Here is a 16,050-nt window from a genome sequence, read left to right on the forward strand (position 1 = left end):
CATCAACTAAACAATTTTGACTTACCTTTTTTATCAAAACCTGCTGCATCATAGACATAATGTTGAAACTACCAACCTTTTGACTGAAGTTTTCTCTCCTATAGAAGAGGCCATAATCTTCGATTGCTGAATGATAAATAAAGTCAACTTTTTTGTATAAGAAAGGATCAATTGTCAGTAGGTAGTTTTGCCTAGGTATTATTATTACCTTTCTTCCAATTAAAACGATAAAATAAATTTTGCTCTTATCATAATTTCAAACTAAAGACGATCGATTAAGTTGTTATCAAATCCGAAAGTAATCATAAACTAACTTGGATACTGAGCTTATAAAATGATTAACTCCACAATTTCGCGGTGAAGTTAATTGGTTAAAAATGATTCATTTGTTGCATCAATCTGAAATCTCTAAAACACAAGAAAAAAATTGTTAATCACAAAAATGAGGTTACCGAGAACTCTCAATCTAATTATTTGAACCTGAAAACAAAATATGTAATCTACAAATTGAATCGTTTTGTTTTCATTTGCGGCGGAAGGTTTTTTGTCAGGGTTTGTTGGGAATTTTATCCTACTTTTTCCTGAAATAATACACGGTCTTCGGCCTGGTTCCGATACTTAATATCTTTCAAAGCAATTAGTTTTTATTGGTACCGAAATGAAAACAAAATCGATTATTATACCTGGTGTTCTTATCTCGAGTACAATTAGATTAAAGTTTGTTCCCTTGTGAGTATAATATAGATTGAAAATAACTCTTTCGTAAATCTTAAGTTGTTTTCCCCTCGGAAGCTTTTGAAGATTTTAATTTTGATCAAAACATGATACTAAGAACAATTTTAAGGAACGCTTTTGTATTCTATTTTAATGATATCGCGAAATTGAAACAAAATACAAGCTTCTCTTTGCTTTATTAGGTAAAAAAATTCCCGTTCAAAATGCGAAAAAAAAAAACAAACTTACTCGTCTGACTTTTTATGAGTCCAGAAAAATTAAAACACATTTCAAAGTATTGCCAAAATCTAACTTTGAAATAAGGTATGAAATGAAAATAGTTTGTCAGAAAATTTATATTTTCTAGAAATCATTGTAATTCAGCTCAATTTTAAATTACTTGATTTCCCTCCAGATAAATTAATTTTTGGAAACAAACAAATCAAGTTTAAGAAAAATTATTGCAAAATCTGTCTATAAAAAGCGTTATGATTAAAAAAATGACGTAATATGGTAATTTTCATTAGGCCGCCTGACCTCAATTCAAGAAAAAGGCAAGGCATAGGATAGTACTTAAGACTTCAAGGCAATTTTTTTCCTACCAGTCTGATAATAGTCTTTAGAAACGAGCGATCAAATTTATATTGCCTGACAATAAGGTTTCTTATTTTAACTTAAGCAAAAAACTAATGAAATAGAATGGCAAAACTAATGACTCAGATCTAGAGTAAAAACAAGACTGCTCGTATATCAGGGCAAAGCCCTAAATGTTCCGACTACGCCCCTCAATCCATATCGACTAGTTTTTGGGAAATGAAAATACTGAAAATCTATAAATCCATCAAAGATCAAGGGTGAAAAATTGAGTCATACGAACTTATTACGATCGATTAGCTATAGCCCTAAATAATTTTGGAACGATTTTGTTGAGCGGGATAATTCGCCACGCATAAAAAATTACGCTTTCAACATTATGAGTAAAATAATCCAATCGCACATAATTTAGTCCAGAGCATGGCCAAATTGGCAGTTTTCAAACTCCCAGAGCTTTGCAAAAAATGATCGGAGGTAAAAAGATTTTTACATTTAATTTCAGGGAGTTGATAACGTCAATGGGCTATACATTTTTTTTGTTAAAAACTTTATTTCGATCGCCGAAATTTGACTGAATAAAAAACCCCACCAAGCATAATCATTCAATTTTCTTCCAAAGTCGGAACAAAAACTGCTCGTATCAGGGCAAAACCCTGAATGTTACGACTGCCTTGGAGTAGTAATAACATGAAAAAAATAAATGAAATAAAATAAAACGATTTTTTTTTACAATTTGAGATTTTTCGAGAAGATCACCCACCCGGTGTCAGGACAAAAGATACCATACCAAAAGCTCCCATGACAAAAGGTACCATACCAAAAGATCCCATGCCAATTAAGAAGATCCCAGTGTAAGCTTGAGAAGATCCCAGAACAAAAATCTTGATCAAAGTGTAAGCAGAAATAAATCTAGAGTAATGATATCTCAATTAGGTTCGCGCTATTGAAAAACAATGCAAATTTAAGATAACTAATTTTAAACTGGACTCATTTTTGGGATTAAAATAGTGCCAATATGTGTTTAATTTAGTGTTAATATGGCATTGAATTAAAACAACTTAGTTGAAAATGTATACACTCTGCATTCATTATCTCCCTCTTTAACTCATTGATACGTCAAAAATGAATTCTTTTACTTGGGGAACCTCACAAAAAGGCCAAACTCTGATTATTCTTGATGGCCATGAATTTCAAAAGAAAAGCGATACGAAGACAACGACACACTGGCGCTGCAGCAAATGGAGATCGTATAAATGCCCGAAAACTTTGATCACTTCTGGGAGCGATATAATCTCACAGAGCAACGAGCACAGTCATGAGCTCAACGCAGGACGCTCAGAAGCTCGGCAACTAGTTCAACAAATGAAGGAGACAGTTAGGAATCAATTAAATCCAGTAAACAGCCAGATAATCGCAGCTAGTTTGCAATTGGTGCAGGACGAAAAAGCAACCCAACTGTTTTTGCCCTCCCGGTCGGCGCTAACACGAACTTTAAACAGAAGTAAACAAACGACATCCCTGCCCACTATTGCCACAGATGACCGTCATTTCGAAATACCCGATCGTTTTAAGCAATTTTGTCTTTTTGATAGCGGAAAACAAGATACGGAACGCATACTAATTTTTGGCGACATTGAGAACCTCAATGCACTTAAATTGTACAACAAAACCTGGCTTGTAGACGGTACTTTCAAAATTTGCCACAGTCAGTTTTACCAGCTGTACACTGTACACATCCAGATTGGCGGGTTTTATCCACCTTGCGTCTACGCTCTGCTTAGCAATAAGCGTTTATCAACCTATAACAAATTCCTAACCGCACTCAAATCGCTTATCGGTGACGTAACCCCGGAAAGAATTTTGATCGACTTTGAAATTGCGGCTCTGAGTGCTTTTACTTCTCATTACGAAACTGACATTAAGGGATGCTATTTTAACCTCTGTCAGAGCTTTATGCGAAAAATATCCGAATTGGGCCTTAAAAAGACGTACGAATCAAAAAGCGAGCTAGTCTTAGCGCTGAATATGATTCCTGCGCTTAGTTTTGTGCCGGAGTCAAAAGTGGAAATCGGGTTCGACCTAGTCATTGAGGAAATATGCAGTGTGGCAACCAAACTGGATAATTCACAAAACGATCTCGAAAAATTAGACGAGCTCACTGCTTATTTCCAAAAAACGTACATTAGAGGGGATTTGATTGGCCGAAAAACACTTTTTCCTATTTCTCTTTGAAACCATTATCAAAATGCTGTGTGTGGTCTAGCCCGTACCACAAATGCGGTTGAAGGGTGGCATCTAGGTGTAACCGCCTTGTTTCAAGGCAGCCATCCTTCAATACATACGTTTCTCGAAAAAATTCAACTAGATTCCTAAAATCAAAAGTTCAACATTTTGAAGGCATCCAGCGGCACTATCAATTTATCCCGGAAAAAGTACCGTGATCTGAATGAAAAAGTTCAACAGATAACAAGTTCATACACAGACTCCAACTTATTGTCTTATATCCGTTCACTTGCCCATTTAACCTATTAAACTTTGTTTTAGTTTTTGCCTAATTTTTCCTAAATTTAAATTTGTTTGATCAACTTTTTATAGACGTCTCCTTGCACCCTCCCGGAGAACGCCGAAACGTAATACTACGACTCGCATTCGAAAATGCTGTCTCTAGCAATTTGATCCCAGAGTAGTTGCTTTTATTTGCGGGACGCTAGGTTGGGGGTAGGGGCCTGACGGCCCTTTGAGTATTGCGCCTAGCGAAAAAAAGTTGATCAAAATTGAGAATTGATATTTTGTATCGAATAAAATGGCAAGTGATTCGTAATGAAAATGATTTCAAAGCTTTAGAATTTTGCAAAAAAAACAATTTCAATTTTATACCGACTTGAGTTGTCTGGAAAATCAGGCCATTTTTGGCAAAGTTGGTTTTGATTAATTGGAAATCCTTTTCTAGTTCAATTATAGTCTAAGCTGTTTTGAAGTTTGAGTTTCATTTTAAAGGCCAAGTGATTAGCAAGGTCATTTATGTTCGAAATTTGTGCAGCAAAAATTTTGCCGTTTCTTTGATTTTAACCGACGCTTTGTTTTGGCTTTGATCGATTAACCGCTTTATTTTCAATTCTCAGTTTCTTTGTGTTTTTATTATGGTATCTTATGTCGTGGGCGATTTTAGAACGAGGTATCTTTTGGAATGGTATCTTATTGACTGGGATCTTCTCGTTTGGGATCTTAAGGTAAGGGATCTTTTGTCATGTAACCCACCCACCCACGTCATATAACGCACAAAGTGATAGATTCCGCTCCTACTAACAAATCAATTATGGCAAATAAGCTTCCTTCAATCAATTTCGAACTATTTCTCAGATTAATTCGCCGCTTACTCGTTGATAGCGCGAAATATATCGCGCGTTAATTGTCCCAAATTGGCCAAATTAGCAACATTCAAACCCAATAACTTTACGAAAAATGATCAGAGGTGAAATATTTTTTCAAATTTAGGCTCAGGACAACTATAATTTTTGAGTGATAGTAACAATTTTTGTCCAAAAATGGCTAGTCAAAAGGGAAGAACAAAAAACCACCCCGGGCACAAATATTCGTTACTTTCGTTACGAAAGTCGGAACCACGATATGGCTTTTTTTGTACAAAAAAAACTGATGGCAATTAAACTTATGTTACAGTTTTTTGTGTGCAAGATACAATTTTGTGTTCATAACTTAGCAAAAACCCAAAAACGAACATAGAGAAAACATATTTTGTATTTTTGCGTCAAAATTTTTTCGGGCTGTGTGAGATCAAAAAAGAGGAAAAATTAAGTTACTCTTGTAACAATGATTTTAAAGCCGTTTAAAACTGTTTTCAATGCAAACAAGACTGCTCGTATCAGGGCGAAGCCCTGAAAGTTCCTACTGCCTGTCAAAAATGGCTAGTCAAAAAGTCGAAATTTGTCTGAAGAAAAAAAACCATCTCCTCACTTTCGTTACGAAATTCGGAACAACAAGAACGTACGTGACTGCCAAAATGCTCAACAACAATATACGACAAAAAAATCAAATAACAGTCTCGGATTTTTCCAGCTACTTCAAAATTATGCTACGGAATGAAGGAAACGCAAAAATGTATATTACGGATCTACCACCAGAAAAACTAAAAACTCAGCAGTCAGATCCATCAATTCACCCATCTGATAATCAAGGTTGCGACAAAAAAAATCAGAGCAACGAAGATTACTAACGTGAAACAAGCATTTCTATTACAACTTATAACCAAGACGCCGATTGCTGATTTTCAACCAGCCACAGGAAATTTTCTCAGATATTTTTTAAAACAAAACCAGCCCAAGCCTCACATGTAAATTCTGATTTTTGCTAGTTCTACTTTACCAGAAAGGATTTTTCAACAAATAAGAACCGTCGATCATCAAGAATCAAAGCAAATTGAAATACGCGACCAACCCAATCAAAAAAATATCTCATGAAAGATGCCATATCCTGACTGGCCAAAGCAGCTCCTCCCAATTAATTAGTTTCCCTTCAAGTATGCCGCAAAATGGAAGCTGACAGACTGCATTAAACAGTTTGGAGTGCAGTTTCTACAGCGTTAAAGCATTGAAACTCAGTCTTTCATTAGATCCCCAAAAATTAATTGCGCGTTCACGATTGACAATGATTACATCATCCAAACTTCAAAGTAACCCGCGCCAGATCAACAATGTTCACCACCCGAAGCTCAAAATTATCCATATTTTAGATGAGGTTTTCAATGTTTCAAGATCAGTTTCTGGCGGCCTAAAGTTGACGCAATTTCCTATTGTAAAAATTAGTAAAACAAAGCAGGCCATTAGCAGATACGTTCCACAGCGCAAGGTAAACTGCAGTCCTCATAGAAGAACGACCTAGATTTGGGAGACCGGCAGAACCATGGTTGGATTTCCATACTTCATCATCAAATTAGTAGCTCAGCCTAGTGCATCTAGCAGTCAAACCCACCAGTATTTAGCCTCCAGACCTTTACTGACAAAAACTGGATACCAGGAGTTTGGTAAACACAGTTCTATAACTGTCTTAAGCGCCTGCCTCTTCGGTAGTTTCAAAAGTATTGAATAATCAACAATGAATTTTGTGATTAATCATTTTGACTAAACCAACTGAGAACAAGAGATTGCTTCAGACGCTTCGACCTGGCTAGTTTTTAAAACCAGGGAAAGAAATCCTCGGTGGCTTCCAACACCAATCTCGCAAAATGTCACTTACCGGCGCTTTGAAGGTAACCTTTCTGGCACAGATTTTGGAAGCAACCTTATATGCGCAGCTGGCAAAAATGAAATCACATCTACAAAGGAATGAACAAACTAGAGCTTAAAACGGCGAAGAACCTAGTCTTGAAAAATTCCACCATCGGCTAAGAAAGCTTGCACTTAAGCCTCAGAACAATAACGACAAGCTTGATATCAGCACTGTGAGGAAGTTCATAGCGAAATCACATCATTCTAGTATCAGTGAAAAATTGGCTCAATTTTCGGTAAGCAAAATAGTTAAGTCGAATAGGATAAGCAGAAGTTTGGTTTTTTCTCCAATAGCAGCAGAAAAAACAAATATTGCAATTAAAAACTTGAAAAAAGCAAAAGTAGTGGTCATAATGGAAAAAAAAAACAATAAAACAGGCTTTGTCAGTTGTTAGTCAACTACTGACTGATCTTTTTAACCAACGTTTTGATGAAGGATACTATGCTTCAGATTTAAAGACAGCCCGAGTTATTGCAATCTACAAAGATGGCTCTGTTGAATTTGAAGGTAATTACAGATCCATTAAATTAAAAACTATTTTAAAACCAAATATTTCGGATTACTATTCGATTTCGATAATAAACTCAATTTTAAAAGCCATTTAGACAAATTGAAAAACAATTGCGTCAGTTCAACGACTTTTTGTACAAAACCAGAAAAGTTTTTAGTATCAAACAAATTTTGATGCTTTATAACGCTTATGCTAAATCAATAATCGAGTATGGCATTCTAACATACGAAAGAACATCGAAAACAGAATTGCAGCCATTAAACTTTTTGCAGAAACGATTTGTAAGAACAATTTTTTGGAAAAGCTATTGTGACTCAAGGCAAACATTAGCGATCAAGTAAAAAATTTATTCAGGTTATGACTTGGACATTCTATATCTTTCTAAAGAATTATTTTGTCAAGTGAGGAAAACTTCACTCTGAAACTGTTGAACTAAAATGATGTTTCTTATGTAAGAACAACAAGGAGAACCGCAGCGAACCTCTTACCGACAGTAGGAATCAAAACAGAAACGATGGAAATGTCTCTCATACGACGAATAACGCAAGTTTATAATTTTAATTAAAGCAATAATCTCATGTCACCAGATAATGAAAAAATGACCCAATCTCAGTTTGAAAATTTCTTCAATAATTTCAAAGATAATTATATTTTTGACAATCGTCAAACTTTGATTATATGCGTTTCTAAGTAAGTTGTTTCCTCAATTTCCAATATGCTCCTCAATTTCACTTCTGGGCACACCGGGCCTGAGTTGAGCTACTCTTGGGTGTGTCCTTCCAAGCTTTTGGATAATTTGTTCATGATTTTTTGTATATAGATTGTGATAACTGTTACTGGTGAATGAATTTAAATTAGTAGTCAAAATTGGACGCAAGTAACATCATTATGTTTCAAAATCACCGCCAAGAGTCAGCAGCAATCAAAAAAATCTATACACTATGCTGTTCTGACTATTGAAACTTTATCAATCGGGTTTTTACATGGTTTCTGGACTGTTTGTCCAAAACGGCAAAAACTCATCGGAGCTGATTAATATCAAGAACTCCACCAACTCCTCCAGGCGGTTTTGTTTTGCCCATTGAAGGCATTGAACTGCCGAACTGGAGTACATGGATAAAAATTGATAATTGTTCCGACTTACGATAAGAAAGTACCGGAAAATTTGTGCTCGGGTGGGTTTGTTTTTCTTCAGACCAATTTTGACTTTTTAACTAGCCATTTTTGACTGAAATTTTTTTATCATTCGAAAGGTATTGTTGTCCTGAGCTTAAACTGTAAAAGATATTTTACCTGTGATCATTTTTCGTAAAGCTACAGGGGTTTAAAGATTGCCATTTTGGCCATTTTGGGACAATTAACGCGCAATATATTTCGCGCTGTTAACGCGTGAGCGGAGATTTAATCCGTCTTAGAAATCGTTCCAAATTGGTTGAAAGAAGCTTATTTGCCATAATTGATGTGTTACAAGGAGCGAAATCTATCTTTTTGTACTTTATATGACGTGTGGGGGGATAATTTTTATAAAAAACTTCAAATTTTAGAGAAAAAAAATCATTTTTTTATTTCTTTTATTTTTTTTTTAAGCTTTTTACTGCTCCATAAACCTCAAAAGACAGTCGGAACATTCAGAACAAAGACGTTTGCACGTTTTAAACTAAAGTTCAGTAACAAATACAAAAAAATGGAGGGGAAACGTTTGTGAGCATGTGTTTATTTATGTATGGATGTATGTATGTATTTATGTATTACCCGTACCCAACGGAGGCTGTTTTTCTAAATAACTTTTTTTATAGATTATCTGGTCAAGTTTTCTCGTATTTTCTGTGCAGAAATTATCTATTTCTTTTCTAGTTTAGAAATAAACAGGCTCTGGGAAGGAAAAATGCAAAGTCGAATCAGTGCTCAACCGCAGTGAGATAAACATGCTTCGAAAACACACAATTACAGTAGCAACATGGTTCGATCCTTGCTTTTTTTAAACATTTCAAAAAAATTCTGACTAGAAATTTAGATTAGATATGAAGATTGGGATTTTTTGGCTTGTAATTTACAACGCGTTAGAGGGAGTGGTCAAGAAATACAACGCTGATGAAGAGGGAAATTGAATCGCTTTGCAAATTGAGAGGTTTAAGTTAAAAGATATGAAGGCCCTGCACTCGTTTTGCAAAATTTATGCATTCTTTATTTGATAAATGCATAAATGCATGATTTCTTGCAAAACTTCGCACGACGCGAAACAAAACTGAAGCAAAAAAATCCATTTTAATTGATTTTTAGTCGATTATAATAATTTTAACTTTGATGAAACATTGTATTATAACCAACTTTTTGTTCCATTTTGTTGTCTGAGGACATCTTGAGAATTGAGTATATTGCGAACATTTTAGAATACAAAAGTCCATTATTATTGATTTTGTAATTTTCTCTTAGATAAGCTCGGGTAAGCTCATGTATAAATCTTTGAAACGACAGTTGAGAACATTTCGACTCTGTATACAGACACAGAAGTTCAACATACACCCAATACATCCCCTATGCCATTCCTGACAAGTTATAGCGAATAAAATGTCGTCATTTAAAAATCTTTAACACTGAATTAATCTAATGCTCGTGTAATTCCTTCAGGCTCAAGGAAAACTTTGCTTATGATTTGATTTAAAGATTTGAAGAATTTGAGGTAACCTCGGATATTTTTCAGTGCTACGGATTAAATATTATTCAATTAGCACTGGAATAATCCAGGTATGATCTAAAGTATGATAGCAAAAAACCGTACGCAGAAAATTGAAGTAATCTTCTCAGTAGAATCATGTTTGAGTTTTTTGCGTCACAAAACTTTTTATAAGAGCGTTTAATCATAAGCTACGCAATTCGGTTTAATGGTTGAAAACGTTGTTTTTTTTCTTATAATATTCGTTCCTAAAAAAGTATATGATTATTGTTAACTCACCGGTGTTTTGCTGTAAGATAACCCCAATCTGGTTTGAAATATAATATCAAACTTCCCCTAATTGACTGGGAAAACTAACAAAGGGAGAAAATCAGCGTGGTTTTCAGCTGATTAAAGTAAATTAGAACCAAACCAGACACTTTACATATTCTAAGCAGCTAATGAAGGAATATCGCAAAAAGTCTTGCTGTGCGCAGTTTATTAATTGAACCATGGCAAGATAAAAATGTTAGCCTTTTTTCCTTTTTCTCTTTTTTTCCTCCAAATTAATGGTGATTTATACCTCAAAACGGTTCGTTTTCTTTAGAAGAAACGTGTCGTTAAAAATTAATTACCCACTGGGTCACTGATTATAATATGAAGTAAGCTCTTAAACGTCAAGTTTAAATGAATTTTGATCACGTGGCGCCACTGAAAAATTGATTGAAACGTTTTTGTTTATTAAATTTTTTAAATTAAAAATTCATGATGAGCTAGCTAATTTGATAAAAATAAGCAAAATAAGGCAAAAAATATACAGATACAAATGCTTTGTTATATATGAAAATAGATAAACCAAACAGTATCATTGGAATTCAGCTAATTTTTCCCCCACATTGGAAAAAAGGGAGGATAGTTCATTGTAAAAATGTATATTTGCGCTTAACTGCTGAGTTAGTTCTTGTAAGGGGTGCTTATTATTTACCAACAACCATGGCCTGGGGGAGATTGTAAAGTAAACAATAACCGAGTACTGTTTTTGTTTTGGTATCAAAGATCATACAATCAAAATTTTCCGAAACTGCTGAACCCGAAAAAAATATGGTCTGGAAATCACCGGCGTTGTTTTTGTTTTCCACTGAAAATGTGATTGATTTTTTCTCGATTTTCCCGCGAAGCCTTTTTTTGGTCTGAAACGCTCGTAAAATCCTGAAGGCAAGTTCGGAATGCTTGCGAAAATGGAGAAAAGAAATGAAATGAAAGCTAATTTTCTTTACCAAGAATGCAATAAAATCGACGCAATTGATTTTCCGAAGTGCAAAAAGAGAATCAATCTAAAGCTATAATCATGATTTCAAACAATTTTTCAGTAAGTTATAAAATTTCAGTTCAATTTTCAAATCAGATTTGACGCAAATGTGCTTTTGTCAATTGGATCAATAGAACATATGGTTTCAGCCAAACAAAAGTGGGAAATTTCCTTTTTGTTATAAAATCATATGAAGAGAAGCAATCATTTTTGCACTGCAGTTTCAAATTGACATTAAAGATGTTTGATGTGCTCGGAATTTCAATCTGATAAGATGTTGCTTTTAAATACAGCTTTGGAACTAATTCAGTTCTTTGGTCCTCAAAAGTTCGGTGGTTTCCAATAACAACGTTTAAAACCTTCAAATATTGGTCAATTGCTTTTTCTTAGACAAAATCAGCAAGTTATCAATCAGTAACATTAGTTATAATTTGGTTAACATAATTTAGCGGTCGATATTTTGAAAAAGTAATGTGACGTTTGAAAATTGCCAAAGCCATTTCGTACAGTTTGAATAATTTTAAGCGCATTAAATTCGAAGATTTTATTAGATCCTACAAGCAGGGGCGGATATAGCAACTTCTCGATGTAGGATTTTCGAAACATTTTTGGGGTTTTATGCACTAAACGGCCCAAAATCAGTATTTCTACATCTTTCTTGAACTCTAAATATTATGGTTGAATCTGATAATTCCAAGCAGCTAAAATTATTGGCAAAAAATGAATAAAATTATGACACTTTAATTGAAGTCATTTTACGAAGTAAAGTCATTTTACGAAGTTTTCTCGATCCGAGCAAAATTATCCATGTTACTTGAAAAAAGATTTGGACAAAGTCTAACATTTTGGTAATTTCGGCTAATATTCTTAAGTTTTGATTGCAACTGCTGCAAGTTTTGATTGAATGGCCTGAACAGGTTTTGCATTTATGCATGTTACTTTACATAGCGTACTCCAACCTTCAATTTTTTGTTCTACTAATTTGAAAAATCGGGAGGAACTTTGTATTTGGGTGCGTTTTAGTTTTTTTTTAGTTTTCCACGCAAAATCAGGTATGCCTCAAATAATCATCGGACTGGATTCAGTGATATACCATATTAAAGCCCTTTCAGTCGTGATTGGAACCACATTAAATATTTTCTTTTCTCCCAATTTTCTTTTCTTCCAATTTTTTTTTCACAGTGTCGAGAAAAACCGGTTTGAAATTTATAACTTTAGGTCTAATTTCGAGCTAATAATGTGAACGGGTACGCTTGCAATAGCTTATTTAAGCGTAATTTTAGAGGTGAAAACTTAATTTTATTCAAACAAAGATAGTTTTTGGATTTCTAGCGCATTTTTTGGAATCAAAAACTTGAAAGTTCAAAACATTTCAAAAAAAAAAATTGGAAAAAAAATTTTGAAATTTTTCAAGATTTTTTTTCTGGTCATTTTCTTCAAAAACTGTTTTCCATTTGACCGATTTTATATTATGACTCATAAATTTGCCTAAATTCATTTTCTTAGTTCAGGTCTTTTTATCACAACATGCAGAAAAAAACAACATGCATTTGAAAAAACTTTTCTTTTATTTTTCTAAGACTGTGGTCGGAATCTTTTGTGCTACTTGCACAGTAACCGGCTATCCTTGTTTTTAATATCGTTCATCGAGTTTAAATTAATTTAAAATTTTTCTCATGTTCATTATGAACGGACTCTTTGATGACAAAGGGGTCGATTCCCGCCGATTTACCCAAATGGAAAATTAACTACCAAGCAAAATTCTTATAAATTATCACCACAAAAGTTCTTGAAATAAATACACATTTCAAGAAATTATATTTCGGTTCGTTTTACAAAATTTGGTTGGTAAAAAGTCTTACATTTAGATAATCTCTTGTTCAGTATCGTCCTATTTCAATTTTTTCCAAATTTTTTTTTTTGTCAAAATTTTGCAAAGATTGCAAGAAAGATTGCAAAAAACCTTATGCAATTCTCTGTTTGAGCTAAAAAGTAAAATGCAAAAAACACGTTAAAACTCGTTAAAACTCTCCAAAATTTACCTTCAGATCCCTTCGTCTCTACCCCACATTCAACCCCTCACCATCTGTCCACACAATTGACGCCGAACCGCCAATCCTTCCCATGTTTACCAATCTAGCCACAGCACTAGATGTTGGAGGTGAAGTAGGGGGTCTTTGGAGGACCCTATAATTAGATATACGTTATTTATTTCCAGTACAACGTGCAGCATATTGGGATAGAGTACATAATGTCTAAATTAGTAAAATAGGCAAAAGGTTTTGGTTTGTGTAGCATGGTAAAAAAAGTTTATGGAAACGTTTTTTGTAGTACTTGTGTAGAAAACAAAGCTTTTTGATAATGTTTTTTTTTGGGCAAGTGGCCTCTAATTGGCTGAATATCTATGATGTATTTTGCGAAGATAGTGACGTGATTTTGTAGTATAAAGATAAATGATTCATGGTAAGCGAACGATAAGCATTTTTGTGGTTTTTGCATAGGAAATGATTTTCTCAATTTGTTCTCACAAAAGATAAGTTGCGGAATTTGATGTTATTCCATTATTAAATTGTCTATAGTCTTGCGTCGATTATTAAAATCTTGCTGCCATAAACTGCAATTATGCTCAACACTACTGTAACTTCAAAAAATCCGTTTTTTTTGAGAAAGAAAAATGAAATTACAAAGATCAAGTATATAACTCACAGCCTCGTATGAAAAGCTTACTGCTAGAAACCATCATCACAGATAACAAACGGCAATTTTACACAAAACAACATATAGCAACCGAAACATGGACAACAGGATTTTTTTCAAGGTTTTTCGGCAGATTTGAAAAAGAAAAAGAAGAAACACTGAAAAAAATTGCGTAAAATCCATGCAAACTATCAAATTTTTGTTATAAAAAATTAAAAAGGTTTATTCCTCTTGTTCCAACCAAAAAACGACAAATAAAAAAAACTATCCTATCAAACAATAATCACCCAATGTTCTCCTCAATCATTGCTTGGAGCTTAAATGATAATTGGAAAAGAATTTTTAGTAACTCAGGAATTTTATCAGCAGCATTTGATCCCCTTTAACCAAATGATTGAGTTAAATGATTGACTTATGAAACCAAAAATAACCTACAGCTATAAAGGTGCAGTCGTCAAACACTCTCAAAACAATCTCGTTAAGCTGTCATAGTTTATCAAAACCGGTATCACTCCTGTCTGCAGAAGTTTCGTGGGAACTCATCTACACAGAAGTCATGGTCTACCTTTTCTGGAGAACCGGAAGCAAAGAAAGTTCCAGAAGTATCACTTCGAATAGTTGTTCTTATGATAGACGGAAAAACATTTCACAATTTTTTCTCTGTGTACTGGAGGAGGCAATTGCTCACCTGTTTCCTCAAGAATCGTCAAGACAAAATAAAAAACAAAGTATCCTCAATCACATCTACAAAAAAATAGGACTTTTTTGTTAAATTGCGTAGCTTTAACTGCTGCGACAAATGGATGACAATTACATTGCATTTCTACAGAAACAATTGCGCTTCCTCCACGAAAAAGATTTACACATTTTTGACACAGAGGCGAAGTTGCACTTCGCATACACAAGCAAAAATTTGACCGATAACGATACTGGGAAAAACTGAATGAGTAAGACTTTGAGTCTAAAAAGTTTCTTAAATGATGCACGCCAATTATTAGTCTATATGATTGCTAAGTGACGCAAGCCAACTATGACGCATTAGCAGTACCAGTCAATTAAAACAAAAAACAAAAATATTGACTAACATGTCTCAATTTATAGAGCGGACGAGTACACGAAATTTTTTTAAACTAGTATACGAAAAAGTTCATTAAAAAACATCAAAACCTGCGCAGGTTCGAAACCCTCTTATTGTGTCGTTTGTCTCTGTACCTACCTCTACGCTACAGATCCATGATACTTTGAAGCTATGTGCTATTTGTAATATAATAGACTGTGTTAATATCCTCAGCATTGACTGTACTTAAAACCTGGGTCAAAATGAACACTTTTAAACTGAACACATTTTGTCGCAACAATTGTATCGCAACAATATTTGCGACTTAGGTTGAAAAAAAATTTCATACTATAACACAAGCTATGCATGTGTAATAATCGATTGGGTTATTGAGAGAAACACACAACAGTCGAATTTGCGTTCTTTTCAGTTGCTATTTTGTTTTTCAATCCACTATTAATAACATCTTACTCTAAGCACTGGTTATGACGCGTTGAAATAACAACAATACCAGCTATTTTCTCCATAAAATTATGAGGTACATGTCCTCCTTTCAGATTACAACATAAAAGCTGAAGGTTAGTTACAGCACTAAAATGGGTTTTTGCAAAAAAAACGAACATTCAACAATTATATGGCTTACCTTTCAGCTATCCGATAAGATTTTAAACAATGAGTCTAGCCCGAGTGAGTTTTATTCGAACTTAAGCATTAATTGACACAATAAATTTACGCAAATTTTTTTTAATTCTTTTGAAATCTTGAAAAATTACTTCTTTGATTTATTGGAATTCACAAGTAAGATGAATTTTACAAAAATATAAGCCAACACTGCGATCCACCTCAATTTTCATCTCAAAACTACTTTCATCTAAAAAATTAACAAAAAAAACTTCGAGATACTAAGATGAAAAACTTTATTTTCAAAAGCAGAGGATCATCAAAAACCTCCGGAACCTGAATACCAATTTGTTAAGACTCCGTACAGAAGAAGTCTATCTCAATTTGAAATATATTTTTTTCGGTCATAAACTTTATTGCAAGACTGACTTTTTTTGAACAAATTTGTTTTGAAAGTAGATCACTTCGAATAGTTGTTCTTATGATAGACGGAAAAATTTTTCACAATTTTTCCTCCGTGTGCTGGAGGAAGCAATTGCTCAGCTGTCTCCTCACTAATCGTCAAGACAAAATAAAAAATAAAGTTTCCTCAACCACTTCTACAACAAATA

At 34.0% G+C, this 16,050-nt stretch overlaps 2 protein-coding genes across 7 annotated transcripts in view; both read right to left on the bottom strand.

Annotated features, from left to right (window-relative positions):
- LOC134852814 (synaptotagmin-1-like) overlaps positions 1 to 11,166 on the bottom strand; it is a 79,626-nt gene extending 68,460 nt beyond the window's left edge. The window contains exons 1-3 of one of the 6 annotated variants that reach the window (XM_063868614.1): positions 11,033 to 11,166; positions 10,056 to 10,129; positions 77 to 408 (exon numbers count right to left, since the gene is read on the bottom strand). In XM_063868614.1, the coding sequence (XP_063724684.1) occupies positions 77 to 114 (38 nt within the window). In that variant the 5' untranslated portion in view covers positions 115 to 408; positions 10,056 to 10,129; positions 11,033 to 11,166. Of the gene's footprint in view, positions 1 to 76; positions 409 to 10,055; positions 10,300 to 11,032 lie in introns of those variants that run through there. The other 5 variants (XM_063868613.1, XM_063868616.1, XM_063868612.1 and 2 more) reach the window with 5 other exon arrangements.
- LOC134852828 (estrogen receptor beta-like) overlaps positions 1 to 16,050 on the bottom strand; it is a 488,151-nt gene that overhangs the window by 127,981 nt on the left and 344,120 nt on the right. The gene's annotated exons all lie outside the window — the stretch shown is intronic.

Source organism: Symsagittifera roscoffensis, chromosome 8 (genome assembly GCF_963678635.1).
Source record: "Symsagittifera roscoffensis chromosome 8, txSymRosc1.1, whole genome shotgun sequence".
Taxonomy (NCBI): domain Eukaryota; kingdom Metazoa; phylum Xenacoelomorpha; order Acoela; family Convolutidae; genus Symsagittifera; species Symsagittifera roscoffensis.